The following is a 24,730-nucleotide window of genomic DNA, read 5'->3' on the forward strand; positions in this document are numbered from 1 at the left end:
AGATGTTCTCAGCTCTGCGCTCAGTTTGGAATGTTCCACCATTACTCCTATGGACCTTAGAGCTTTGACCTGTCTCTCCAGCCTGCTTACAGTGCTGCTTCTCAGACTGAGGTCCCTGTGGTCTGGGCGACACGCCTGCAGAGGTGAGGGATATTGGGACTCTGGGCAAATTTGAAACCTGGTAGGGGACACAAGGTGGGCAGGGGCAGTGCTCCTGTCCTGCCATCAACCTGGATGATGAGGTGGCCTCCAGGCAACGCTGCCCTGGCCTGGCTACCTCCCTTCACACCCCCAAGTCCAAGATTCCACGCAGTTCTTTGGTTTTGGAGCAATCCTCATGCCTGTGCATTAAGATGTGAGGGGGTCAGAGTCTCCTATTGATCTGCAAGGACAGAGAGCTCAGCTTATGGGGCACTGTCTCCACAAGTCTCCACCTGGGGAGGTCAGACACACACCTGATGTTAGCATGAGCATTAAGGCCATAAATGCTGGCCTTTCAGAGCGTCCCATCAAGTGACTGACAGCTAGAGATTATATTATAGAGGCTGGAACTCAGACAGGGATCGAAGTACAAGGACATAGGAGAGGAGAGAGACAAATGGGGTCACAGAGACAGGCAAAAATAGGACAGTGACACAGAGGTGGGATCAGAGAGACAGATGCCTGAGATGGACAGGTGGGTGAGAATCTGAGTTCAGTGACACCGAGACACGGAGGAAGGGACACAGGTGGGCATGGCACACACCCACATGGCTCCCACAGTCAGACTGTCCCGGCCTCCTCCTCCGTCGGACTCTCAGAGTGGGCGCCACCGTTGTGATCTTGGGGTTTTGCCAGGCTCACCATCAATCTCTGCCCTCTCCACCTCCTCCATCTAAATTGGTCCACATCCTGCTGGGTCTGAAGTAGGCCTCCTTCTCCAGGAAGCCACGTGAATTGCGGAATAACATGGAATTTATGAAGTTGGTACTAGGGAGCCACTGGAGAATCCAGAGCAGGGGAGGGCCATGGGCAGAGCCATGCCAAAGTGTGGTCCACACACGGTCAGCATCACCTCACCTGGGAGCTGGTTAGAAATGCAGACGGTGGGTCCTATTCCACACCTACTGAATCAGGATCCCTTGGGGGGGGGTGGCCCCGGAACCTGTGTTTTAACAAACCATCTGATGCACACTAAAGTTCAAGAAGTGCTGTTGGAGTATCTGTGGGAAAACAGAGAAGCTGAGAGTGAGTGTGGGAGAGAGGCTGCTATGATAATGCAGGCGAGGATCTGGCAACTTTATATAACAAACCTTTACTAAATGGTTGGAATGTGTCGGGGCTGTGTGTTGGGAGAGTACAGGGTCTGTGTTAGGACACAGATTATGGGGAATAAGAGAAAGGAATAGAAGTGAGAGAAACAGAGGAGGCAGTCTACAGGATTGGACTGGGGGTGTAAGGGTAAAGGCAATGTACAGTTGTGCATGTTGGTTACTATACAAGAGCACCCAGGAAAGGCAATGAGAGCATCTGAGTCTGCTGGAAGTAGGGCTAGCCTTTTCTAATTGTGGGAAGGCGTTGTACAGGCTAGATTCCTCACTGCCCTGTAAAGAAGGAAGGATCAGAAGTGGTGTCCAGATATCTGGCCTGGGCCTGTGGGAGAGGCAAGGATGTCAGTAATGGGGAGAAGATAATGACAGCAGTTTGGGTGGAGGTATCTGAGGGCCAGCCAGGTGAAAAGGCTCAGCTCAGAATTGAACACAAGAGTCAGGCTCAAAGTGAGGTTGTAGCTGGAGGCCGACGTGGGAGCCCTCGGTGATGGGACTGGGGCTGTGGGGCTGGTGAGAGCTGGAAACTGCAGGAGAAACATCCAGAGACAAGAGGTGAGGCCTGAGCCAGCTCCTTGAGGCAAGCCTGGGTCTGCAGAGTAGGCAGGGAAGGAAGCCGAGAAGAATCTGAGGAGGAGCCTTTCCAGGAGGGAGGAGAGTTGGGCCACAGGCAGGATTTGGTGCTGGGGGGAGGAGGCACCAGGCGAGGGGTGAGGGGTAGAGATGGTCCTTTCAAGGAGCTTGGCTGAGAAGGCTGGGGAGAGGTGAGGGTGTCTGGGGTGGGGGTGGGGGGGCAGTCAGGCCTGTGTGGACAGGTGAGGGAGAGGCTGGAGATGGGGTGGGGGTGGGGGGCAGACGCAGACAGAGGCCCCGGGGAAGGGGTATGGAGGTGGCTGGGCCTTGAGTAGGTACCACCCCTTTCATGTGAGACGCAGGAAAGGAGGACTGGAAAGAGCTCCCCAGTTCCCACCCGCTGGGAAAGAGGCAGGGGGCAGAGGGGCCAGGGAGGGAGCCCTGGCTGAGTCCGGAGCTGCCCGGCTGGGTGGGGGTGGGGCGGGCATCATGCCCAGTGGGTGAGGGGGGCAGCCCCTCTGCTCCCGTCTGAGATCCATGACTCCATCCCAGCCCTGAGCAGGCTGTGGGACTCCTGGTCAGTCTCATCTCCGGAGCGGTCAGGGAAAAGGCCTGGGAGGCCAGAAAATTGACTTTGGAACTTTCACAAGGTCCTGGCCTTTGGCAGCAAGCCACCTGAGTTTTTTAAGGGTTGGAGGAGATGTTGCTTTGCAGCAAGAGAAACTGAGGTTAGACTGAAGGGAGAACTTCCTGGCCATCAGGGCAGCAGGACAGAACAGCACACCTGGAGGGGCCAGTGACTCAGATCGCCTCAGTTAATCCCTTCACATGTGAGGACACTGAGGCTCAGAGAGATTAAGTCACTTGCTCAAGATCACACATCTCATAAGTGGCTGTGCTGGAATGGGAGTCCAGGGGCTGCCAGAACCTAGGAGAGCTTTAGGGGTCCCCAGGGCTGGACCCCTGAGAGAGAGAGCCTGAGCAAGAAACGCTGCTCACCTGTTGAGGTGGCAGAGACAGGGCTGGAGAGAGAGACAGAGAGAAATGAGTCCGGGCCAGAGACCCAGGGAGAGAGCAGAGAGGGAGGCTGGGTGAGTGGGGAGACAGGAGGTACTAGGGGAGCGAGCGGGGCAGCCGGATCCCGCAGAAATGTCTCCACAACAGGAAGCGTCTCATAACATACCTGTGGTTTGGCCAGGCCCCGGGGCTGCCTGAGCGCTCCCCGAGCTCCCCGCCCGCTGCAGCCGCCTGCCGCTGCAGCCCGTCTGGGGTGGGGGGCTTGGAGCGTAGGAACCTGTGCAGGGCTGAGCTCCATCCACCCCCAACCCCGGGAGGGGGGCTGCCAGGGCCACACTAGCCCCACCCCTGCATGGTCCATTAGGAGCCTTCTCCCTCAGCCCCCCTTTTTATCTGAACCTCTGGTAGCTCATCTGTGAAGTGGGATGGGGAGTGCGCAGGCCTTTACATTACGTAGGATCGCCCGGGTCCCCTCTGCTGGTCACCCCTGGGACCAGACCCTCTGAGAGAGGGGACTGGTGGGGAGGGGTCACTGTTAGCTGAGGTCTCTTCCCTTCCTGCAGCCATGTCCAGGAGAGAGGGGTCTATATTTGTGCCACTTCTTCCTGCCGGCACCCGGTCCTTCCCCCCCAACCCAGCATTGGTCTGAAAGACCCTGGAGCACTCTGCACTCCCAGCCAGCTTCCTTGGCCGCCCCGGGAGGAGGCCCAGGCTGCCACAAAACGCTGACTTGGACAAAACGCTGTTTTACGGGGATTTGTTGAAAAGGGGGAAATCCCCGCTAAGGACTTGCAGCTGTCCAAACACCGCGTCTACCCTGCTGCCGCCACCACTCAATCCCCTGAATCAGCGTCTCCTTATGCACCCCACCTCCCGCCCCTGCCAGCCCAGCCTCTTCCCATCTGCCCTGACTCCTGTGTTCCCCCAGAGAGGGTGATGGCTTGCCCAAGGTCACACAGCAGAGCCGGCCTTGAGCCTCAGAGCCCTCCCCTGAACCCCGACACTCCTAGCAAATGAATCGTTCTTTTCTCTGCACCTCTGTTCCCTGTGCAGGCTGTTCTTAGCTGAAGTCCTTTGGGACAATGTGAGTGTTCCCATTTCTTCCCAATCTAGCCTACCTGCACCCCTCTAGCCTGGGGAGGGGGCTCCCAGGGCAGTGTGACAGGTACAAAGTCTGAGGAAAGGACTGAGTGAGTTATTGGCACGGTCTTTAAACTTGATGGTGACTTGAGGTCATCCAACTTTTATGGAGTGTCACTGTGTACCAGCCAAGTCCGGTGCTGGGCATGGAGTGGGGAGAATGTGGCGGGGACAGAGAGTGAAAAGGCCAGAGAGGAACACAGAGCCGGGACCAGGGCAGGCATCCGATAGGCTCCCTGGATGTCCAAGGATAAGTAAAAATCTGGAGACTCGAGTGTTCAGGAGCCACAGAGCTTCAGGGAGCCTGTGGCGCGGGAGGGGGGCGAGGGGCAAGAAAGGGGTGCCGGTGGAAAGGAGGCAGGGGGCTTGGAGGCACCCGGGCACCCCTGGGTCTGATGGTGGCTGGGTTGGGGGCAGTCTGTCCCACGAGGTTGCCGCAATGTGCCACTCCAGGGGCATCATTTCTCTTTGCAGCCCTGAGAACAGGCTCAGCACACCCCTTCTTAAGGTCATGGGCTTGCTTCCACTCCCCGGCCCCCACTGGACTGGCAGAAGCCAGCCTCCCCTCCAGGAGCTGGAGTGATGTTCTCTCCCCAAACCCACAGGCAGTCTGGAGCCTCTCTGTCTGTCTGTCTAGGGGCTGCCCTCTCCTGTCTGCCTCCCCCTGCTGGTTCTCACAGACCTCTGCTCAAATCCTCAGGCTCCCTATCTCCAGAAAGAAGAGGGGGGGGGGGGGGCTCTTCCTTCCCAGGGGCCTTGTGGGAATGAAATCATTTATTTATTTATTTTTAAATGTTTATTTATTTAGAGTGCAAGCGGCGAGGGTGGGGGGGTGGGGGTGGCGGAGGAGCAGCAGAGAGAAAGGAAGAGAGAATCCCAAGCAGGCTCCGTGTTGTCAGTGAAGAGCATGACACAGGGCTCGATCCCACAAACCCTGATCATGACCTGAGCCAAAATCAAGTAGGATGCTTAACAGACTGAGCCCCCCAGGCACCCCCCGGGGAATGAAATCATTCATTGAACAAAGCACTAGGCTGGAGGTCTGCTTGCAGTGAGCTGTCATCCTCACTCAGCCCCGGCTCACTCTAGAGGAGACATCAGCTCTGGGGTCCTGCAGCAGACCTATCACCCTCAGTGGAGGGGGCACAGTGCAGGAGGTGCTGGGACAGGGCGAGTTTAGGAAGCCACAGGGTGTGAGGCGGGGACGCTTCCCAGAGATCCGCATTGCCAAGGAGGTTGTAAGATGGGGAGCTGGCTGGGGGGTCCTGCCTGGGCTCCTGGCTGGACTTGGGACTTTTGCCTCGGTGTCCTGCCTGCCTGTGCTCCCGCACAGTCCTTTGCCTTAAGCATCTTTCCAGCTAAACCCGAGGCTGCCTCACCCTCCATCACCCCCTACCCCAGTGAGGCCTCAGCTCAGCATGGGAAGAGGGTGAGGGCTCCGAGAACCAGGGCTGTGCTGACTCCTCCTGTGACAGTGCCATGACCGTGGCCTCTGGCCTACTAGGCCAGAACGGCCCCCTTGCCTCCCCCTGCTTCTTGTTACAAGCTCTGCCCCCTCTGCCTGCTCCCTCACACCCTGCCCACCCACCAGGCAGAACATTCTGGCTGTGCGCATGGGTGAGCACCCCCACTCCAGGGCCCCTGCCCGGTGCAGGTGGCCTGTGCAGGAGGGCCCTTATCCCGTGCCAGAGAGGTGGGACAATACTGTGGTTAGGGGCTGGGGCTCCAGGTTTACGTTCGGACCGCACGTGCTTCCTCATGTGGAAAACAGGACCAGCAAGCCTCTCAGGGCTGAAACGTTGGGGCAGTGCCAGCCGGAGCCTCCATCAGCGGGACTTACCTGAGGGCCGGGCCCAGAGGCTGCAGCCTCAGTCCTGGCATCAATCGTGGTGCAGACAGAACAGGTGGCCTGTGTGGAGGGCTGTATCCTGGGCAGGATTCTTCTAGTCCAAGCTTCTGTTTCTACATCTATAAAATGGGGATAATAACTGTATGAGCCCCAGGGGTCACTGAGAGGACCCTGTGAGACGGAGCCTGCAGAGCTCTGGGCTGGGGAGCCCCACAGGTGGTGGACGTTACTGTTACTGTTCTGGGGCTCAGGGGAGCTTGAGGGACCTACGGGCCCAATGTTACAAAACCGGTTGATGGCAGAGCTGGGTTGGCAGCTTCACCGGCCTTCTCCTGAGCTCTGCATCCATTCCTGTGAAGCTCTGTGTGATACCGAGCACCTCTAGACTCAGCCCAGCACCAGGGAGGGCTCTGCTCCCCACACGCATCCTGGATGTACATAACCCACCCCCAAACCCCTCGTGCACTCAGGCACATGTGTGGAGAGGCCCCTGGGGGTGAGAGGAGCCCAGAGCAGGGAGGCAGGGGAGGGACTTGCCTCGCATGTGCAAAATGCTGGGTAATCTCTCCTTCCAACATTGATGGGTGCCCACTGAGAGGCAGGTACAGTATCGCCTCTCATCACGGCAGCCCTGAGAAGCGGGTTGTTAGTCCAGCGTTTTAAAATAACGTCTTTGGCACGCCTGGGTGGTACAGTTGGTTGAGCGTACAACCCTTGATTCTGGCTCAGGTCATGATCACGGGGTCATGGGATCAAGCCTCACGTGGGGCTCCACCCTGAGCATGAAACCTACTTGAGATTCTCTCTTCCTCTGCCCCTCTCCCCGCTGCTCATGCGCATGCTGTCTCTAAAATAATGAAATAAAAATAACATCTTTATTGAGATACAATTCACACATCGTAACAGTTGGCCCATTTAAAGTGTCCGATTTAATGGTTTTTTTTTAAACGTATTTGCCGTTGGCAGCCTTTACCACAGTTAATTTTAGAATGCTCTCATCACTCCTACCGGAAACCCTGTACCCATCATTGTGGTCACTCCCTTTCCCCCTTCCAGCAGCCCTCAGCAACTACTAGCCCACTTTCGTCTCTTTACATTTACCTATTCTGGGCACTTCATATAAATGGAATCATATACAATTTGTGACTGGCTTCCTCACTTAGCATGATGTTGTCAGGGTTTTCCTGTAATGTGACACGTAGCAGTATTTTACTTTTATTGCTGAATAATACTCCGTCGTATGGTCATGCCATCATCTGTCCAGTGCACATCTGTGCTATTTCTACTTTGTGGCTGTTATGAATAATGTCGCCGTGAACGTTTGGGTATGTGTTTTTGTGTGGACATCTTGTCCCATGAGGAAAGTGAGGTTCACAGAGTGGAAACTCTAGCTGGCGAGTGGAAAACGCAGGCTGGGTGTCCACATCTTGTTGGACAGGCCTTGTTCTCAGAGCTGAGCTAAGTGCTGTGACAGGGCTAGGTTAGGACGCAAAGGAGTGAGGGGTTAACTTTATAGAAGAAGGGGTGACGGCTTCCCAAAGGCCTTAAAGGATGAGTAGGAAATTGAAAGAACATCGCAGGTGGAGAAACAGCAGGGGCAAAGGCCCAGAAGTGCGAGGCTGCCTCATGTCTGGGGCAAAGGTATGGTGGAGAGGAGGAGGAGAGACAGGGGTGGTAGGTGATAGGGTCGGAGCCACAGGCACAGACTAGATTTAAAAGGGTCTTGAATGCCATGCCAGACACCACAGAGGATCCTGAAGGCAGAGGGGAGCCCCAGAAGGGCACCATCAACATAATGTGAAGTCAGACAGACCTTAGTCAGCCCCCAGTTCTGCTGACCTTTGCTTTAGTTTTGTCATCTGGAAAATGGGGATGACAATAATAATAACTTGTTAAAGTATTGAGAGCATTAAGTGAGTTCCTGTCTCTGGAGCACTCAGCCCAGTACCTGGCAGAAAGCCAGCCCAGCACATGGTAGTGGGTGTTATCAAAGGGTTTTTAGCAGGGGTGTGCCGAGGTCAGATGGGTGCTCTGGAAGGTGTACATTCTGATCTTTTTGTGAGCCCCTGGGTCTGGTGCTAAGCCACCCGGGGGCTGGCTCGATGGCCCGTCTCGGTTCTTCACTGCAGCACGCCCGCGGACGCCATGCGGGGGGCTCTGACGCCCCTATCTTCGCTGCTGCCACTGCTGTCGCTGCTGCTGCTGGGGTGCGGACCGCGGGCGGCTACCGGAGGCGGGGCCGGCGGGGCAGCGGGCTACGCGCCGGTGAAGTACGTGCAGCCCATGCACAAAGGACCCGTGGGGCCGCCCTTCCGCGAGGGCAAGGGCCAGTACCTGGGTGAGCGCCTCCCCGCCCCGCAGGGCCTCAGACAGCTCCCGACCCCCACCGGCCCCTCCGTCTCCACCAGAGACCTTCTCCACTTCCCTTTTCTTCCTGACGCCGGTCTGGGGATTCGGCTCTCCGAGGGGCCGGAAGTAGGCGGCTGGCAGAGGTGATCTTCAGGTGGGGTGGGGAGGGGGAGGGACGGAAGTAGGGGCGCCCCGCTGCAACTGGTTCTAAGGAGGGCTGCTGGCGCCACCTGGCGGCCATTTCTCCCCCTCCAGGTCTTGCGGGGATGAGAGTCACCCAAGTTTTTGGGAAGGATCGAGACCTGGGTAGGTTGGGTGCTAGGAGTCCCCAAGATGGCCACTGGACCATCCCTAAACTCCATCATCCATGTACACACGAAGGGGAGACGGGGTGTGGCCTTTATGAGCAGATGTAGTGTACCCCATGGGGGAGTGGGTAGAAGGGTCCAACCGTCTCCACTGGCCAGGCCCCTGACTGCCCCTTCTCTCTCTCTCCCTCAGAAATGCCTCTACCGTTGCTGCCAATGGACCTGAAAGGCGAGCCTGGTCCACCTGGGAAGCCTGGGCCTCGGGGGCCCCCTGGCCCTCCTGGCTTCCCAGGAAAACCAGGCACTGGAAAGCCAGGGCTACATGGACAGCCTGGCCCTGCTGGGCCCCCTGGCTTCTCCCGGATGGGCAAGGCTGGTCCCCCGGGGCTCCCGGGCAAGGCCGGACCACCAGGGCAGCCAGGGCTTCGGGGAGAGCCGGGGATACGAGGGGACCAGGGACTCCGGGGCCCCCCAGGACCGCCTGGCCTCCCTGGACCCTCAGGCATTGCTGTCCCTGGGAAGCCAGGCCCCCAAGGAGTGCCAGGGCCCCCAGGATTCGGAGGGGAGCCAGGGCCCCAGGGGGAGCCTGGGCCCCCAGGTGATCGAGGCCTCAAGGGGGATAATGGAGTAGGCCAGCCAGGGCTACCTGGGGCCCCAGGGCAGGGAGGTGCCCCTGGACCACCTGGCCTCCCTGGTCCAGCTGGCTTGGGCAAACCGGGTTTGGATGGGCTTCCTGGGGCCCCAGGAGATAAGGGTGAGTCGGGGCCTCCTGGAGTGCCAGGACCCAGGGGGGAGCCAGGGCCTCTGGGCCCAAAAGGGCCCCCAGGTGTGGATGGTGTGGGGATACCAGGGGCGGCAGGGGGTACCAGGGCCACAGGGCCCAGCAGGGGCCAAAGGGGAACCAGGAACCCGGGGCCCCCCTGGCCTGATAGGCCCCACTGGCTATGGGGTGCCAGGACTGCCAGGCCCTAAGGGGGACAGGGGCCCAGCTGGGGTCCCAGGACTCTTGGGGGATAGGGGTGAGCCAGGTGAGGATGGGGAGCCAGGGGAGCAGGGCCCACAAGGCCTTGGGGGCCCCCCAGGACTTCCAGGGTCTGCAGGGCTCCCTGGCAGACGTGGGCCCCCTGGGCCCAAGGGGGAGGCAGGGCCTGGAGGACCCCCAGGAGTGCCTGGTATTCGGGGTGACCAGGGGCCTAGTGGCCTGGCTGGGAAACCTGGGCTCCCAGGAGAGAGAGGACTTCCTGGGGCCCATGGACCCCCTGGACCTACTGGGCCCAAAGGTGAGCCTGGTTTCACAGGCCGCCCTGGGGGACCAGGGGTTGCAGGAGCCCTGGGGCAGAAGGGTGACTTGGGGCTTCCTGGGCAGCCCGGCCTGAGGGGCCCCTCAGGAATCCCAGGTCTCCAGGGCCCAGCAGGTCCTATTGGGCCCCAGGGACTGCCAGGCCTGAAGGGTGAACCGGGCTTGCCAGGACCCCCTGGAGAGGGGAAAGTGGGGGAACCTGGAGTGGCTGGGCCTACAGGGCCTCCTGGGGTCCCCGGTTCCCCAGGACTCACTGGCCCTCCTGGGCCTCCCGGGCCACCTGGTCCCCCTGGAGCCCCCGGGGCCTTTGATGAGACTGGCATCGCCGGCCTGCACCTGCCCAATGGTGGAGTGGAGGGCGCTGTGCTGGGCAAGGGGGGCAAGCCACAGTTTGGGCTGGGCGAGCTGTCGGCCCACACAACGCCTGCCTTCACCGCTGTGCTCACTTCGCCCTTTCCCGCCTCCGGCATGCCTGTTAAATTTGACCGGACTCTCTACAATGGCCACAGTGGCTACAACCCAGCCACTGGCATCTTCACCTGCCCTGTGGGCGGGGTCTACTACTTTGCTTACCACGTGCACGTCAAGGGCACCAATGTGTGGGTGGCCCTGTACAAGAACAACGTGCCAGCAACATACACCTACGATGAATACAAGAAGGGCTACCTGGACCAGGCATCTGGCGGGGCCGTGCTCCAGCTGCGGCCCAACGACCAGGTCTGGGTGCAGATGCCGTCGGACCAGGCCAACGGCCTCTACTCCACTGAGTATATCCACTCCTCCTTTTCAGGGTTCTTGCTCTGCCCCACATAACACCACGGGGGCCTTGCCGCCTTGGCCTCCTCCTCTTTAGTGGTAGAGAGACCTTCTCCGTTACAAGAACCTCCATTTAAAGAAAAAAACCAAAGGCTGAACAGACGCGGAAACAGAGGCGGCCGTGGCCTTGGCCCAAGGAGATGGATTCGGTTTCTCCCTCCATGCAGGCTGAGGTGGTTCCTGGAAGAGGCTGGCCTGGGTTCCTCTCCCCCAAGTGTCTGTGCAGTGCTGGGGTTGCACCCCCATTGCAGGCAGGGCCCCAGGACGCTCAGCCTGGCTGTCGGAGACCCCTGCCTCGTTGGGAGTCCTGGGCTCTGCTGGGCGGTGAAGGATGCTGCTTCTCAGAGTCGGAGCTGAGAGGGGCCCGTGCCCCCCCCCCATGCCATTTTCCCGGGGAGACATGGGCCCAAGCCCTGCCCTTCCTGCTGGCCTCTGGATGGCACCTGCTTAAGGAATGAGGCATGGCCACCCTTGGATCTTGGCTGGGGCTCTTCCAGCTCTCCCGGGACCTCCAGCAGATGACGGTGGGTCCCCTGAAGAATTTTTGCTTTCGGGGGAAAGCAAAGGGTGGGGGGCATTGAGGTGGCCAGTGTGGACACCCTGCCAGTGCTGCAATCCCAGGGTGATGCTGTGGCATCAGGCCTGTCCAGGGTGTGTGGCCCCTCCTGCAGGCTCCTGGGAATGGCCAGCCCCTTTTCTGCTCCAGCTGCCGCCACAGGAGCAGTGGTTTGTGACAGGAGGGGCACGGACCTGGGGCAGGATGGCAGCCCTTCACGTTCATCTCCAACTCCCAGCCTGCTCCCACCAACTGGCTCTGCTCAGTGTAAGGGCAGCTGCACAGGCCCTTAGGGACTGCCGCAGCAGGCACGAGGCAGGAGCGACCGTCAGTGAACACGAGTGTCCTCCCTTTCTCTCCTTTCACCTGCTGGCAGAGGGCTGATGTTTTCATACAAAATTGTAAGGTGTCCTTGCCACACTCAGCCTGAGTGTCCCCAAAGCAGAGAGCCTCTTTTTTGGCCCTCAGAACAAGGTACACACAAGCTCTGGGATGAAGAAGGCTCCCGCCTGCTTCTCCTTAACAAGAACCACGTGGAGGGTATGTGTGTCTACCAGAGGGGTTAATCTGAGGGGGCTTCCTCTCCTTCTACCCTCTGGTTCCAATTTCCTGTTCTAAGCAGGATTAGGGCCCAGAAGGCTGAGGCTCTGAGAAAAAGGGTGCCAATAGGCCCCTTTGGGATGAGTTGACTCTGGATGTTTCTGCCATTTTCCCCAAGCAGAGCCCCCACCTGTAGGAAATAGGCAGGATTCCTGCCCCTCCCATCCCCTAGTTCAAGCTCAGTAGATAAAGCAGAGATTAGTGCTGGGACAAAGCTGGCCACTTCCCCCGGTGGCTCCAGGCCTGTCCATTCAGCTCTCCCCAGGACAGCCCATTTGTCTGTACCAAGTGTGAACCTGGGTCACCCAGTGTGGTCTCACACTGCTCCAGTACTGGCCAACGCCAGACTGTCCATGCTGAAAATGGGAGGGTGGTGGCTGACTTCTGGCTCACTGAGCTGCGGTGCCCTGGGCCTCTCGCCAGGCCTCCCTCCCCGACCCACTTCTCCCAACAAAGTAGGCCATTTGACTGCTTGCTTTGTCTTTCAAAAGAAGGGAAACCCAAAGCTGCCAAGTGACACTTTAATAGGTTTTGGCTGGGGTTTGTGGTGGATTTCTTGATCCCCGATACCTAAGAGAAGGAAGGAGTCTCAAAACAAGCTTGGTGGGGTCCCTTGCTCAGCCTCCTTCCTGAGCGGAAGCCACCACCATCTGACCAGTCAGGGAGGGGTTCTGATAGGCAGAAATTCATCAGCTCTCGGGGGTGGGGTGGGGGGCATTGCTCAGGGCCTAAGGAGGGCACTGGGGGAGCCAGAAAAAGCTATTTCATAGAGCTGAGCTTCTGCTAAATGTCATTCCTGAAGCCTTTGGGGAGGGGTGGCTGATGTTTCTGAAATGTCTATGGGATTTTAATTCCAGGTGTCCACTTAACTGACCAGCTTTGATAAACAATGCCAAGTTTTAACTATGAAAACTACAGTACCTTGGTGCATTTTTATATTCTGATTTCTAGGGTTTGTGTTTTTTTTTTTTTTGGTTGTTTTTTTTTTTAAGATTAAGGTTTAAATGTTTTCATTAGTGATTTCATTTCTAACTTGGTATATGAAGCTTAGTTCTCTACATACTTATTATGTGCCCTGTGTCACAGATTTGGGAAAAACGCACTTGGGAATCAAAAAAAAAAACAACAAAAAAACACCAAACAAACCATAGGACTTCTTTTTGAAAAGAAAAACAGCAGTATTGACTGTATTGACACACCTCAATAAAACCTGTTGTATAAAACAGTGCTGTGCAGGAACTGGCATTGATGTGGAGGCATCTCAAGCCTCTGGATTTCATAAGGCATCCAGGGAACTCTCTGGGGCTCTCGTTCTATGCCTTCTCTCAAGGAGCATGCATTGCTCCCCAGGCCCCCAGCCATGGGTTCTGTCACCACATCGCAAATGCTGGATGCTCCTAAGCTGCCTAAGGCTCTGCACCAAGTAAATGCCAAGAGGCATTTTAAGCAACCAAAGCAAGGCAGTGATTGGGGTTGGAGCTGGGGGAGATGGTTTGAGCTTCCCTGGAACATTCCTGCAAGCTCTTAGGGGTGGGGGAGCATGAGAACTGGCTCAGAATCCCAAGGACCAAGTTTCAACATTTGATACAAATTATGAATGAAATTATGAACCTTTGATCCTGAGGGTGGGGCCAGTGCCAGGCCCGCTGCTGAAGGCACAACTGGAGGTGCTGTCCTGGACTGAAAGCACCTGCCCGCAGCTTCCCATGCTGAGCACTAGGCATCGGTCCCTGGCTCTAGGGATGGGGCAGCAAACCTGAAACAATCCAAGTCCTGGGAAGTCCTGTGGTTTGCCCCTGCCTGGCAGGACACAATCTTGGCTGAAAGCAGACCTGCCCATCAGTCCTCAAACCTCAGGTTAGCTGCAAAGCTGGGCATGCTTCTCTCTCCCCTGAGGCTAGAATAATCTGAAAATATCCCAGAAGTTTGAGGGGAGAGGTCTTCTCCCTTTTAAAATTTTCCTTTCCTCAAAATGGTATACAGAACCATCTTTCAAGCCAAGGCCTTTGACTGGGGCCCAAGATAACAGAATGAGGCACACAGCCTTCAGTCCACGCAGGGCACAGGCACGATGTACCCTCCTCACCCCATGGTTGGCAATCTGGTGAGAGAGACTGCCCTCTGCATCCTCCTACAGGGGTCCTGTTCTTGGGTCCTACTTGGGAAGCAACCTATGAAGAAGTCAGGCTTTGAAACCAGGGACATCTGGCTTGTCTCGCCCACTGCCTGGGCCACTTTGAGTGACCAAAGGACAAAATCATGCTCACTTTGCCCATCCTGGATGAACCAGCTGTGCAGACAACTGGAAGAACTGGAGGAATCTGCCTGACATCTTGGCAGCCTTGTGTTCCTAGCTCCTGGCAGAGCCAATAAAGAGGCACCAGGCTTGAGAAGGCCAAGGGTGGGGTGAAGTGGACAGAATCCAGGGCACAGGAGAGATTTAGGAACCAGTGGTAGGATTTACCAACAATTTTATTGCTGGGAGTTCTGCTGGAAGCTGTTAATAAGCTCCATGACAGTCAAGGGCCAGGTATGTATCTAGATCAGCTAGATGCAAGTGCTGGTTTCCCTGGTCCATGTAAACTTACTGCCCAGGGGCTCTGTCCAAAGACATGCTCTCCGGCAAACTGGCTAAATCCCAACAAGGGGAAATGACACTACTGCTGATCACTTCTGCCCCCCACCCAACCCCATGTGTTAGATAATAAAGGAAAATGCCACAAATGCCCTTCCAAGATCAAAGCTGTCCAGATCCCTCCCGTGTGCCCGAGGAGCCGGGCTTGCCCAACGCTCTGCAGTGAGCTGGAAACCGAGCATCATGGAGGCACCAGCCCTCCACACTCACTGTCCAATGACCTCCCCCAGAGACCCCGCCCCAGAGGTATGCTCCACCCACACTGCAGGATGACGGAGGCAGCGACCTATGCTGCAGTAAGCCTCTGGGTTTCCAATCTGAGCTGTAGTTGGTCCTGCTGGACACAGTGGAGCCCCAGCAGCTGTGGCCCTCACAGACTCTTCTGGAAGAGCCGGTGCAGGCTCTGGGCCAGGACGTCTGTCTCCTCGTAGCCCTCACAGCTTTGCTGCCAGCTCTCTGGCACCTGTTCCATCCCATAGTAGGCACCAGCAATGGCCCCGGCCATGGTGGCAATGGTGTCTGTGTCCCCCCCCAGTGAGATGGAGTAGATAAGAGTCCTTTGGAGACTGTTGAAGGCAGAGGGAATCTCAGGGTCAGGCTCCATGCAGCGCAGGAAGCAGTAGATGGCGGTGGGCACAGATTCAAAGGCAGCAATGCCATTCCCTGTAGGGAAGCCAACGTATGGGGACACAGCACTCACCCACTCTCTATGTCCCCAGGCTTCTTCTGGCCACTCACCCCAAGCCAATACTCTCAGCTTCAAGCTGCGACATAATTCAGACCACGGGTTCTAGAATTAGACTACCCAGGTTCAAATCCTGGCTCTCTCTCCTATTAGCCATGGATCAGAAAAGTTCCTTAATGGCTAAGATTCCTGTTTTTGGGATTCGACATCTTGGGCAGAGAGGGAATGAAGTCAGAGACTTTCACAGGGCTAGTGTGGGGGTGAAATGGGCCACAGGTAAAGTCTTCTGCAAGGTGCCCAGAACACAGGACAAGTGCCGTGTAAATAAGCATCAGTTATCAACACCAACTGTCCAAACCAGCAGCCACCTGCCATTTCTGGGGACATTTATCTGTAAGGCTGAAGGTGCTGCAGCCCTAGAGGAGCCATAGAGCAAGAAGGTGCTGTGCTTACGACCCTGCACAGGGACTGCCTAGAGCTGGCTCTGCTGTCACAGCAGCCCCAGGCAAAAACACAAAAGCAGGCATGCCTCCAGGTTCCCGTCCTGTCCCCATGCCCAGGCCTAGCCCTGAGGGTGACGGCTGTGTGTGTGTGTGGGGGGGGGTCTACCCACCTAGCTCAGACACCACCTCCTCTCTGGTCACTGAGTCCTGCTCTAGAAGGGCTCCAATCTTCTTCAGTCGGCTGGAGTAGGGACGCTCCTCCATGCCCAACCTGTGGGTCAGGGGTGAGATTTCAGGGAGGCCGGAGCCAGCACGGTAGAGATGGAAGGCAGGGGAAGGGGTGTGGGAGGGCGAGGCGGGAGTGATCAGGCTGACACCCAGCACAGATGTCCTGACAAGAAGTGGGAGAGGGCTAGAAGTGAGTTGCTTTTTTAATTCCCTGGTACCCTAAGGGCCTCAAAGCAGAGTCAAGGCAAATGGGCTCTTCCCATCCCCCCTAAGAGTCTGCAATTCAAGAAGGGAGGTTTCAGGGGCGCCTGGGTTAAGCATCCTTTTTTTTTATGTTTATTTAGAAAGACTGAGAGAGAGAAGGTGGAGGAAGGGCAGAGAGAGAGAGAGAGAGAGAGGATCGAAGTGGGCTCTGCACTGACAGCAGTGAGCTCAATGTGGGGCTCAAACTCATGAACCTTAAGGTTATGACCTGAGCTGAAGTGGGATGCTTAACTGAACCACCCAGCGCCCCCCCCCCCCCACTTTTTTAAAAATATGTGAGGTTTTTTTTTTTCTCAATGTTTATTTATTTTTAGAGAGAGAAAGAAAGCAAGAGAGCATGAGCAGGGAGGGGCAGAGACAGAGGGAGAGAGAGAATCCCAAGCAGGCCCCACGATATCAGCACAGAGCCCAACGTGGGGCTCAATCTCAAAAACCATGAGGTCATGACCTGAGCCAAAATTAAGAGTTGGATGCTTAACAGACTGAGACACCCAGGCGCCTCAGCACCTAACTCTTAATTTTGGCTCAGGTCATGATCTCACGATTCATGAGATCAAGCCCTGTGTTGGGCTCTGCACTGACAGCTCAGAACCTTCTTGGGATTCTCTCTCTCTCTCTCTCTCTCTCTCCCTTTCTCTTCTGCTCACACACACGAGTGCACTCTCTCTCAAAATAAATAAATTAACTTAAAATTGTGGCCAGGCCAGAGGACCCCGCAATGCATGCATACCCATAAGCATCCTTCCAGCCTATCTCCATCCCACATACTCACTCCCTGGCATCCGAGACAGACTGGGCGTCACTCTCCAGCTCTTCCATGTGGCCCAGGAGTTGTTGGAGGAAATGCTCACTGGATGACTCCCCCTGCAAAGCCAGGTGCACGGCCAGGGCCTGCAGGATGGCGCCATTGTAACCCAGGGAGGAGGCGTGTGTCAGCTGGGCTGAGAGCCGGGCAAACTAGGGCAGAGGCAGCAGAGGCAGAAGACTTGCTGTCACAGAACCCAACCTGCAGAGAAGAGGGAGGGAGGGGAAAGCCCAGCAACCAGCCCACCTGGATTACCTTCTGCACGTCCTGGACACTGCTATAGGCCAGCGAGATGCCGGCCACCCGCATGGCACCCCCATTGCCATAGGAGCCTTTCCCATTAAACTGGGCCCGGGCAGGCTCAAAGACATCACGGCACTTGGGGCTCAGGAGCTTCTTGAAGACAGTGACTACTCCAGCACCGTAACCCCGATCAGGGTCTTTCTTGTACTCCTGAGCAAATCTAGGGGAGAGAACGGAGACAGGATTAGGGTTGAAAAGATGCCTGTCAGGGCTGGGAGAGAATGCTGGCTGCTGGGAAAAGAAGATGGCTTAGGGACCAAAGGAGCCTGTCCCAGCAGGGCTGTCACCTCTGGCTTGGGAAGCCACAGCATTACTGTGTCCCGCTGAGGGTGGGGGTCCCAGCATGCACCGACATCATCACTCTGGCCAAGAAGCGTAGTTATTGGCCAAGAAGTGCAGTTATTCTGCCCACCTGCTTTGCCTCACCCCAGGCCTGTCCCCCTCACCTGTGAGCCATGTCCACCTCGTCGAAGGCCTCCTTGGCCAGCAGGGACTGCACCAGGGCCCTGGCCATGGCTGTGTCATCTGTGTAGTACAATGCTTCTGCAGGGACAGGGTGGGAGTGGGGGTGAGATCACACTGCAGGGCTTGAAGGTGGTGGCTTTGGCCTCCTGCCCCCCTCCTTTATTTAAAAAAAAAATTTTTTTTTAATGTTTGTTTATTTTTGAGACAGAGAGAGACAGAGCGTGAGCATGGTAGAAGCAGAGAGAGAGGGAGACACAGAATCTGAAACAGGCTCCAGGCTCTGAGCTGTCAGCACAGAGCCCGATGTGGGGCTCGAACCCACGAACTGTGAGATCATGACGTGAGCTGAAGTCTGACACTTAACTGAGCCACCCAGGCGCCATTGTTTTTTTAAAGTAACCTCTACATCCAATGTGGGGCTCAAACTCATGACCCTAAGATCAAGAGTCACATGCTCTACTGATTGAGCCAGGCGCCCCTGGCCTCCCACTTTTATTTGCCAGTTCTAGAATGCCTTAAGTCAGTCTCTCACTCCCAGCCAGTTTCCTGGGCTGCAGGCCTTGGGATTTTTAGCAATTCTTTATTCTGAGTCAGTTATGACCTGCTGACTTCCGAAGGAAAATCTGTTCCCTTCTGCCTGCCCTGACTGTAGCTCTCCTGCACCACCACCCCCACCCTCCAACCCAGCCTATATGTGCAGCAGAAAATTCTTCCTAAAAGCAGACTATCACTTTCCTCAACTCACTCTCCTGCTCCTAACGGCTGTCCGTTGCTTTCAGGATCAGGCCAAATTCACTGCCCTGGCATCTGAAGCCCTTCGTTGTAGGCCCCTTCCCTCGTCTCTCTTACATCCCACTGCTCCCCGAAACTTGGAGCCTGGGTCGACCCTCCCTCCATCTGCCCCGCTTCTCCTTCTCGGTGCCCGGGAGTACGGCTCTGGCACTTCTGACTCAGCAACACTGGTTATATGATGTCTCAAGTGGGCTGTGAGCCAGCAAGACTGGGACTTGGTTTTACTGCAGGAGGAGAGGGCTACAGAGAAGGAAGCATACTCCCTGTGAGCCCCCAGCCCCCCCACCCCTTTCTCCCTTTCACTCTTAAGGAGGCTCCCATCCTGGCTTCACAAGGAAGAGGAGTCAACAGCCCTCTTAGCCACAGCCACACTCTTTTGTTACCCCTTGACCAAGTGAGTCCCTCTTCTAGTCCATCCAGCCCAGCCCCTCAGGGGACGTGTTCTTCCTCTTCTCTCCTGTCCCCTCAACCCCTCCCTGTGTGGTAGAGCAACACCCATTCTCCCTTTGTGTGGTTCCTGCGCCCAGTCTGTCCCCAGGGAGCCACTTCTCTACCATCTTCAGCCCATGTGGTTAGGGCATAAGGTTCATACCACCAACAGCCTCCTCAAATAGCACACCCTACTACTCCTTTGTTCAGGGATAGATAGATGGCCAAGCCAGGCCGAGGAGACGCAATCTGGGATTTCTGCTGGGGCTGCTGCAGACAGACTTCCTCTGCTGGAACTGCTGAGGTCACCCCACGGGGAGGGTCTGCCAGAGCAAATGAAGCCAACCCGGAAGAATGTGGATCTGAATAAGGAGAGGAGCTGGGTCTTGATGTGACTTGAGCCCCTGGATTTCAGCGCTGCACGAAACCAGACCTACCTCTGGACTTCTCAGTTATGTCACCCAATGAATTCTCTTTCTGCTTAGGTCGTCCTGAGTTTTCTGCTACTTGTATCCAAAAGGTCCTCAAACACCTGCTAACCTAAAATGTTGTCCCTTCATCTTAACATCAAACCAAAGATGAAATTACAAACCATCTCTCCATCTTATCTTTGCCTCAACCATGGCTCCTGGCTCTCTTTCCCATCATACTAAACCATACTCTTTTTCCTCTTTCTACTTCCTCCTAAATCCATTGAAATCTAACTTCCAGGTTTCAACATTCTACTGAAAATGCTTTTTTTTTTTTTAACGTTTATTTTTTGTTTTTCAGTGAGAGAGGGAAAGAGAACAAGCAGGGGTGGGGCAGAGAAAGAGGGAGACAGAATTCAAAGCAGGCTCCAGGATCTGAGCTGTCTGCACAGAGCCCCATGCAGGCCTCAAATCCACAAACCCCGAAATCAGATGCTTAACTGACTGATCCACCCAGGCTCCCCATCGACTGAAAATGCTTTTCGAAACCAGACTTGAACCTCTCTGTAGCATGATACCACTGACTAGTGTCCTCATTTTGAAATTCTCTTGGGCAGTGTCGATACCCATGCCCCCCTGCCTCATTTCCTATCAAACCATTTCGTTCTCTAGCTCCTTTTGCTCCTTCAGCGTTCTGAGTATGGCCCCTTTTTCTTACTGTTCTACATGCTCTCCAAGAATCATCCTCCGCTTGACCTCAGACATGATGCTGGTCAGAAATCTGGATGAGGGAGGACCTGGCTGCACAAGGAGAGCAGTGGAGGGGAGACAGGCTTTATACATACAGCACTGCAAAAGCCTGGGCTAGAGCGAGCTGGGGTGAGAGGAGCCGAGTGCAGAAGGCCAAGGGTGGTAGAAAGTGAAACTGGAGAGTCGGGGAGGGCCGGCCAGGTAGGTCACGTTAAAGAGTTTGTTTCTATTCTGAGGGTAAGGGAAAATCACTGCAGTGCTTCCTGCGGTGGAGGCCCCCGTCACATCTGTTTCGGAGAAGGGTTCTCCCTGATGTGTGGAAAATGTGATTCAGGAGAACTGGGTAGAAGGAGCAAAAACGGCAGCGGCGTATACACTGGAGCAGGCGCAATGCAGAAGAATGACACCGGGGTTTCAGGATTGCGCGGCTGATTGGATGGTGTTGCCAGGCCGCGAGCTGGGGCGAGACGTGCGAAGCCGGGGCTCGAATTCCGACGCGCTGAGTCCGAGCTGCCTGCGGTTCATCCAGACCCGGCCCCCGCAGCCCCGGGCGGCCTTATCTCCGATGCCAGTCCCTCCCGCCCCGAGGCCCCCGCGGACCCCCGGCCTCCGCGTCCTCACGTGCACCCGGCCCCGCCCACCTGTCCGCGCGCTCCCCGGCGAGCCCGGGTCCGGCTCCAGGCTCTGGACGTGACGCAGGACTGACGTCAGGGTGACGGTATCGTGCGCCTCGTAGAAGGAGCCCACGCAGTCCCCGAGCAGCGCGCCGGCTAGGCAGCCTCGGAAGCGAGAGAGGGAGCGGGCCGCCCCAGCGCCCGCGCAGCCCGCCGCCGTCATCGCCGCCGCCGCCGCCACCGCCATCCGCGCGGAGCAGTCACCACTTCCGGTACGGCCGGCGCGCGCCCCAGAGCAACGCTTCCCGCCAGCCCCACAGTGCCGCCCAGCGGCCCGGAGCCTCGGTGTCTCTCCGCGCCCACAGCGCCGCCCAGCGGCCCGGAGACGCAGCTCAGGCGTCCGGCATCACTGGTTTGGGCCTGGGCTCCGCTTTTAGCTCCATAATCCCGTAAACGTCACGGCCACTAAAGGGTCCCTGAGGGGAGGGCCCTGAGCCAGACCAGCGGACCACAGCAGCCCTTGAGGCCACTGTCTCCAACCCTCACCTCCCCACCCCGCTCCCGTGGCCTGCTTTTAGGAAGCCTCGCTCTGGGCCCCAGCAATCCCAGCCCTCCCCAGGGCTGTCCCAGCTCTTGGCTCCATCAGGCCTGCCCCTCCACCTCACCCCCACCCCACCCCGGGCCTCTCCTGGGCATCAGGAGGGCAGGCAAGGGTCCAGCTGGAGCAAAGTTGGTGAGCGGTCACGCTGCTAGAGCCCAGGGGATGCTGGCCTAGTCCAGAGAGGACTTCCCTGAGGAGGGAGGAGGGAAGGAATCAGATTGAGAACAAGGAGCTAGTGGGGGGGGGACGGGATGATGTTCCTCAGCTTTGCTCTTCCACACACAGGAGGGCCAGGAAGCCTCTCACTCCCTGCTGGCTGCAGCACCAGAAAACCATCTGGACTGAGAACCACCACGTTTATTAGATTCATTCTCTCCACGCCACGCCCCCCCCCCCCCCACCTTCCATCTCCCATCTGACCCTCCCCTCATCCCTCAGCCACCTAACACTACACCAGCTCCAGCTGGCAGCTTTTGAGTGGACTCAGGGTGCGGTTTGTGGTACGGCTGAAGGTGTCCACCTCCGGCACAAACTTCCCAGCAGGCACAGTCAGCTTCCGACGGGTGTCCATGCACTTGGTGTCCAACAGCATAGAGTTGGCCTTGCAGGCGATGTCAGCCTGCAGCCTGGCCAGGTGCTTGTAGAGAGCATCCAGAGCATCCCTAGGGAGGAGGCACAAACAACCCCTCACTCCTGCATGATCCTGGGAGGCCGGGGCAGAGCTCTCTGGCCTTCAGCCAGGAAGACATCGAGGAAGCCAGAAGGCAGCAAAAGGCCCCGTGGGTGGGCGGTGTCTCCCTCCCCCTGCTGCCCACTCCCCAAACTTACTGTGCTTGTGCCAGCTTCTGCTTCAGGGCAGCAATGGTTGCCTCTAATTGGTGAACCTCGTCAGTGAGGCCATGTTGTGCCTAGAGGCAGGGGAGTGGGTTGGGAGGCCCAGGTCAGTGTACTCTCCTTGAGTTTGGGTACTGCACCAGCACCCCTGCTCCACCAGAAACATGTGCTGGGGGGTGATCCTGAGGAAGCCTTAGCAGGGACCCCGTGCCCCACTGGGGAGCCCTCGCACCTGGTCCCGGCAGAGTTCCACATTGGGACGGTAAGTTCTGGACTCCAGTCGGGTATGGCAGAGCTTCAGGTTCTGTAGCTTTCTGCGCAGATCCTCCTCTAGGTGCCGGATGTCCTCCTGCAGCTCGGCGATCTCCTCCAAGGTCTGCAGGGACAGAGTGACCGGTCTCCACCAGCTGAACCCACCATGGTGCACCCTGTCCAGGGCTTCCTGTGGGCTCTCATCCCACAGCAGGACATCTGGGCCCCAGGGACTCAACAGAGAAGGCTCACATTCTTCTCCTGCCACCTGAGCTCACTGTATACTTTCTCCATCTCCCGCAGCCGCTTCCTGAAGGCAAATTCTGTTGCAACCCTCTGGGCTTCAAGTTCATTGTTGGTCTGAAGGACAGGGGAGGCAGGGCAAGGGGAGGGTGTAAGCTCATGGCCATTGAGGAAGTCGCTCAGGTGAGGTGATGGCATGCCACATGGCCAACAGGAACAATTGGCCCACCAACTAGCTGTGGGAGAACAGGGTGTGGGGAGTGGCCAGGCACCTCGGCAATAGTTAGGGCGATGGCCTCCCTCAGCTCTACTGCTCCTTTCATCTCAGCCTCTGCCCGGTCCTTGTTGAACTGGCTGAAGTCATCCCACTGCTTCAGGCTGGAGGAGCTGTGGGTGGCAGGAGACACTGGGGTCATAAGAGTATGGCCTGTGAGGTGGGGAGGAGAAACTGGGTGACACACTTCTTACCCATTGGGAACATGCGTGGGATTAACCTTCAGAGAGATGTTTGGGGACTTGAGGTTGAGAGAGAGGCAGCCTCTGTCAATGTCCAATGTCTCCATTTTGTCCCGATGGTCAGAGTTGAGCTGCTGTCGGACTTCCTGCAGGAGGCTGGGGAAGGGCCAGATTCGATCAGGAACCATCCCCCCAAGGTCCCAGAACATAGCCCCCATTGTACTGAAGGGACATGAGGGATGGGCCAGCTGGGCTGACAGTGGAGCTGCTGCAGCAGAGACATAGACCAGCACAGCTGGAAGGGGCTCTCTACGGACAAAATGGTGACACCCACATGCTTGCACACACTCACGGGGACACATGTATGTAGCTACACCCACTGAGGCTCACACACCCACTGAGGCTCACAAGAAGGTACTTGGGAGTGGTGGAAAATAGGCTTCATCTCTCATGCTCCCAATTAGTTGGCAATGGCTGCCTAAAGCCGGGTCACGGGAAGCATTCTGAGACCGTGTCTCAGGTGGTGGAAGGAGTGCTAAAATCAGCGAGTGGTTTCTGCTGGGGGCACAGCAGGGGCAGGAGGCAGCCTGAGAGCCAGTTGCTCACTACCCACAATACATGTTTCACACGTAAGACACACAGCCTTCAAGTGCAGCGGAACATGGGAATGATACAGCTCCCTTACCAGAGCTTCTGGAAGGCCTGGCTAATCTTTTGTTGCAAGGCCTTCTTGGTGGCATCAATGACCTTCACCTCTTTGTGCAGCTCTTCCTCCACAGGATCCTTCACCACATCAAGGTCACGCCGACTGTCTCGAAGGGTCAGGCACTCAATTGCCACATCCAGAGGCAGGTTCTTGGCCTGCAGGTTTTGCTCTGTTGATTCTTTCATCTAGAAGGGAGAGGGCACAGGACGCTAGTGGGGCCATCCACTGGGAAGCAGCACTCATCCCCACTTTAGCAGAGGGGCCAGTGGGTGACTCAGATGGACATGCTGCCCAGGACTCCCATAACTTTGGGTGCATGGATCCCAAAGTGAGGAGGGTGGGGAGGTCTTTGCAGCAGGGTCCCTGGCTCCCTGCCTGTGTTAGGGCGTCAATCTCAGCATCTAAATCTGTCAGACACTTGTCCAGCGTCTCCTTCCAACGGTTGACCGTATCAATCCTCTCTGCCAGTCGAGTCCTATTGTCATGTTCATCCCAAATGGTCTGGAAGAGACAAAGACAGATAAAGAGGGTGTGGGATTGGGGCTCTCCCCATTGCCCACCCAACTAGGCTCTGGCCTCCAACCTGGTTGTTGGTCTCATTGCGGAGGACCCGGGCCTCTTGGCGGATCTGGTGCGAAGCATCTCGCTGCCGCTCAGCATTGGTGGACAACAGGCGGCTGTTGGTGTGCCAGTCCGGCAACTGGAAGCGTTGACTGGGCTTGACGCTTAGCGTGGCCATGGTGCTGGGATTGAAGGGTCAGAACACCCCAGGCCTGTTCCAATCACCCACCTCTGCTGGAGAGGGAAAATGAGGCTGCAGGAGACCACTCAGGGGATCCTGTTCTGGATCAAAAGCCCAAAGGACATGTTTCTGTCCTTATTGTGCCAGCCCCCTCCCTGCAGGAACCCTGCTTGGGAACAGCCTTGACTCTACTAGCTTTGTGGGAGGTATTCACCAAGTCTCCTCCCACCCATCCATCCACCCACAGGCACAAACTCC

General features: G+C 56.8%; 3 protein-coding genes across 4 annotated transcripts; 1 reads left to right on the top strand and 2 right to left on the bottom strand.

The window, feature by feature from the left end:
• Positions 1 to 8,031: 8,031 nt before the first annotated feature.
• COL8A2 (collagen type VIII alpha 2 chain) lies at positions 8,032 to 10,656 on the top strand. Its single transcript, XM_047085774.1, is given in 3 exon segments — positions 8,032 to 8,224; positions 8,737 to 9,401; positions 9,403 to 10,656. Coding segments are annotated over 3 exon segments (2,112 nt in total).
• A 3,613-nt stretch (positions 10,657 to 14,269) lies between these two features.
• Positions 14,270 to 20,885, bottom strand: ADPRS (ADP-ribosylserine hydrolase). Of its 2 annotated transcripts, none has more exons than XM_047085095.1 (6): positions 20,666 to 20,885; positions 17,625 to 17,721; positions 17,131 to 17,338; positions 16,843 to 17,027; positions 15,749 to 15,849; positions 14,270 to 15,113 (listed from the first exon to the last, which is right to left on the bottom strand). In XM_047085095.1, exons 1-6 carry the CDS (start codon positions 20,883 to 20,885, stop codon positions 14,821 to 14,823), a joined length of 1,104 nt encoding a protein of 367 aa, XP_046941051.1. In that variant the 3' UTR covers positions 14,270 to 14,820. The 2 variants fall into 2 exon arrangements, with proteins under 2 accessions (XP_046941051.1, XP_046941052.1); XM_047085096.1 differs by having other exon boundaries at positions 16,843 to 16,961; positions 20,666 to 20,879.
• Positions 20,886 to 21,687: 802 nt separating this feature from the next.
• On the bottom strand, positions 21,688 to 24,516 carry TEKT2 (tektin 2). The gene is made up of 9 exons (XM_047082366.1): positions 24,314 to 24,516; positions 24,106 to 24,231; positions 23,710 to 23,915; positions 23,037 to 23,180; positions 22,841 to 22,955; positions 22,578 to 22,685; positions 22,306 to 22,449; positions 22,068 to 22,147; positions 21,688 to 21,901 (listed from the first exon to the last, which is right to left on the bottom strand). Exons 1-9 carry the CDS (start codon positions 24,467 to 24,469, stop codon positions 21,688 to 21,690), a joined length of 1,293 nt encoding a protein of 430 aa, XP_046938322.1. The 5' UTR covers positions 24,470 to 24,516.
• Positions 24,517 to 24,730: the final 214 nt, after the last annotated feature.

Source organism: Lynx rufus, unplaced genomic scaffold (genome assembly GCF_022079265.1).
Source record: "Lynx rufus isolate CCGP_SWC_20201006 ecotype Redwood Valley unplaced genomic scaffold, mLynRuf1.p SCAF_2, whole genome shotgun sequence".
Taxonomy (NCBI): Eukaryota; Metazoa; Chordata; class Mammalia; order Carnivora; family Felidae; genus Lynx; species Lynx rufus.

Coding starts and splice junctions, on each gene's coding strand:
- ADPRS (XM_047085095.1), bottom strand. CDS start 20,885: ATGGCGGTGGCGGCGGCGGCGGCGATGACGGCGGCGGGCTGCGCGGGC. Junction 17,722..20,665: donor GCCGGGGAGCGCGCGGACAG/GTGGGCGGGGCC, acceptor CTGTCCCTGCAG/AAGCATTGTACTACACAGAT. Junction 17,028..17,130: donor GTGTCCAGGACGTGCAGAAG/GTAATCCAGGTG, acceptor CCTCTGCCCTAG/TTTGCCCGGCTCTCAGCCCA.
- TEKT2 (XM_047082366.1), bottom strand. CDS start 24,469: ATGGCCACGCTAAGCGTCAAGCCCAGTCAACGCTTCCAGTTGCCGGAC. Junction 23,916..24,105: donor AGATTGACGCCCTAACACAG/GCAGGGAGCCAG, acceptor TCTCCCTTCTAG/ATGAAAGAATCAACAGAGCA. Junction 22,686..22,840: donor TCGCCCTAACTATTGCCGAG/GTGCCTGGCCAC, acceptor CCTGTCCTTCAG/ACCAACAATGAACTTGAAGC.